The sequence below is a fragment of the Priapulus caudatus genome, unplaced genomic scaffold (genome assembly GCF_000485595.1).
Source record: "Priapulus caudatus unplaced genomic scaffold, Priapulus_caudatus-5.0.1 Scaffold243, whole genome shotgun sequence".
NCBI lineage: Eukaryota > Metazoa > Priapulida > Priapulimorpha > Priapulimorphida > Priapulidae > Priapulus > Priapulus caudatus.
The window spans coordinates 289,238-291,514 of record NW_014577304.1 but is presented as its reverse complement, the minus strand read 5'-3'; the positions used below and the strand labels follow the sequence as shown (position 1 = coordinate 291,514).

The following is a 2,277-nucleotide window of genomic DNA, read 5'->3' as shown; positions in this document are numbered from 1 at the left end:
CACAACACACACGCACGCATGCGCACACACACACAACACACACGCACGCATGCGCACACACACACAACACACACGCACGCATGCGCACACACACACAACACACACGCACGCATGCGCACACACACAAACACACACGCACGCACGCGCACACACACACACACACACACACTCACACCAGCACGCACAAACGCTTCGCCCCGCCTTTCGCCGCATGCTACGAGCGGCTGCAGCGTAGGCGGCGCGCGAGCGTGCCAACTCACCTCCTTGTATGCAGTGATCGCCTCCTCAAAGTCCCTGTTGTACTTGCGAACGCGCTGCCGCATCGAGCTGAGGCTCTTAGAGTTGTTCTTGCTCATCGCCTTGCGACCGTCTCGATCCTCCCAGCACTGCAACGACAAACGTGTTGCCGTGGTAACAGAAGAACTCGTCGCATCACGGTGACGTGACAACTACTATCGTTCGTTCTCTACGAGTCAAGGTAGAGACGTTGTGACCCCTTTTTTTAACGCGACGACGATGTAAATCATCCGCGATTGTCGATGCCCGAAATTTTCTCGATACGTTCAAGATGACGAGCGCGGTAGATTTCGGCGTTGTGGACGTCGGGAACAGAAAGCTTCTTCGCTTAGGCCTACGATAAAATATTGCTTGTTTCCCCTTTATCGACCGACTCGCCAAAACGCCGCTACTCGACACATTTTATTGGCCGATTAAAACAAAACAAAAATTATTTCGTTTCGCAAAAACATATACACAAAACAGAATATACAATATACATACACACATCTTGTCAAAACAAAATAAAAAAGATTTTTCACCTACCTACCTACTCGGTACCCTGAGAGGCGAGTAGGTAAAGTGAAAACAAACAATTTTTTAATGGTGGCCTTACCTCATTGATAAACTCCTCCAGTTCTGTCAGGCATTTGATGTAAAACCTCGGTATGCCCTCCTTGTCGATCACACTGCTGGCTTTCTTGTACGCCTTTGTGAGCGTCTCGAAACCTATGTTGCATCGATTCGCAAAATGCGTGTGTAAGCCCAGTAACCTCTTAGTTGCGCACATAGGTTTGACACATTACTAGAGGCAACAATTACTCACTACTCCTCGCTCATGTTAATACATGTATACGTTCCAGTGTCTGCTTCATCGCAAGGATGAGCCCACTTTGCGACATTTGGCGGATCGCATACTGTAGTTATTGGACAAGATTATCCCTAAAACAAATTTCTACTCACTTTCCAACAACTTTGTCATGTCTTTGATTTTCTTGTGGTTCCTTACATGTTTAATGATTGTTTCCATCTCCTCAAACCTTTGTTCAAAATTAAACATTATTAAAAAATCAATGTCTAGTTATGTGTATAACTATAAGATAAAACTGTTTACGCTCCACAGATTTTTTTCCCCATTTAGTCTATGCTTATAGCTATTAATTCTATGATTCTAGTTCTAGGTATGTACACAATTCTATATTATAGAGCATAAAATCATACCTTTTATCTTTTGCACTACGGACTACTCGTTTCGTATCTTCCTCCTCATCGCTGAGTTGGAATGTACTGCAAGTAAATATATGTAGATAAATGTTAGTAGCAGTAGTGCAATTCATTCCTGCCGTGGCCAGTAACATGAACCTGATATTGTTGTATGCGACCTTAGGCAATAACATGCAGAATTGTCCCCAAAACTAAACCATGTCTTCAGACAAACACAAATATTTGCTTTTTGCCCCAGAGCCTTTCAACTACTGACTGGCGAGCATGTGCGTGCACATGTGTGTGCATATGCGTGTGTGTACGAGTTCTATACATAGTTGGAAAACAGACTGTTTGGTATACAGAACCATTAATGTAATTTACTGCCCTGTGACAGTCCTCACAATTGTATGTGTTCACCAGCTTCTAAATAGGTTTCCAAACAAACGAACACAGAAATAGACAAGAAGTGCGTTAATTATGAGCCAGGACGCCATAATAAATTTCTTTCTCGTGTAGTATCCACCCTCTAACAAGGTCGATGGAGGCAATCGGAGTTGTCGTTGGCAGCACGTGACATTCCAGTCACTTACCGACGAATGACGGGAGCGCGCTGCTGTTGCTGCTGCTACTTACCGACCAACGACGGGAGCGCGCTGCTGATGCTGCTGCTGCTTACCGACCAACGACGGGAGCGCGCTGCTGTTGCTGCTGCTACTTACCGACCAACGACGGGAGCGCGCTGCTGTTGCTGCTGCTACTTACCGACCAACGACGGGAGCGCGCTGCGGGTGCTGG

The 2,277-nt window shown here is 45.9% G+C and overlaps 1 protein-coding gene across 1 annotated transcript in view; it reads right to left on the bottom strand.

The window, feature by feature from the left end:
• Positions 1–2,277, bottom strand: part of LOC106807923 (eukaryotic translation initiation factor 3 subunit C-like) — a 33,853-nt gene that overhangs the window by 29,359 nt on the left and 2,217 nt on the right. The window contains 4 exon segments of the mRNA XM_014810437.1: positions 261–386; positions 893–1,005; positions 1,240–1,316; positions 1,498–1,563. Coding sequence (XP_014665923.1) covers positions 261–386; positions 893–1,005; positions 1,240–1,316; positions 1,498–1,563 — 382 coding nt within the window.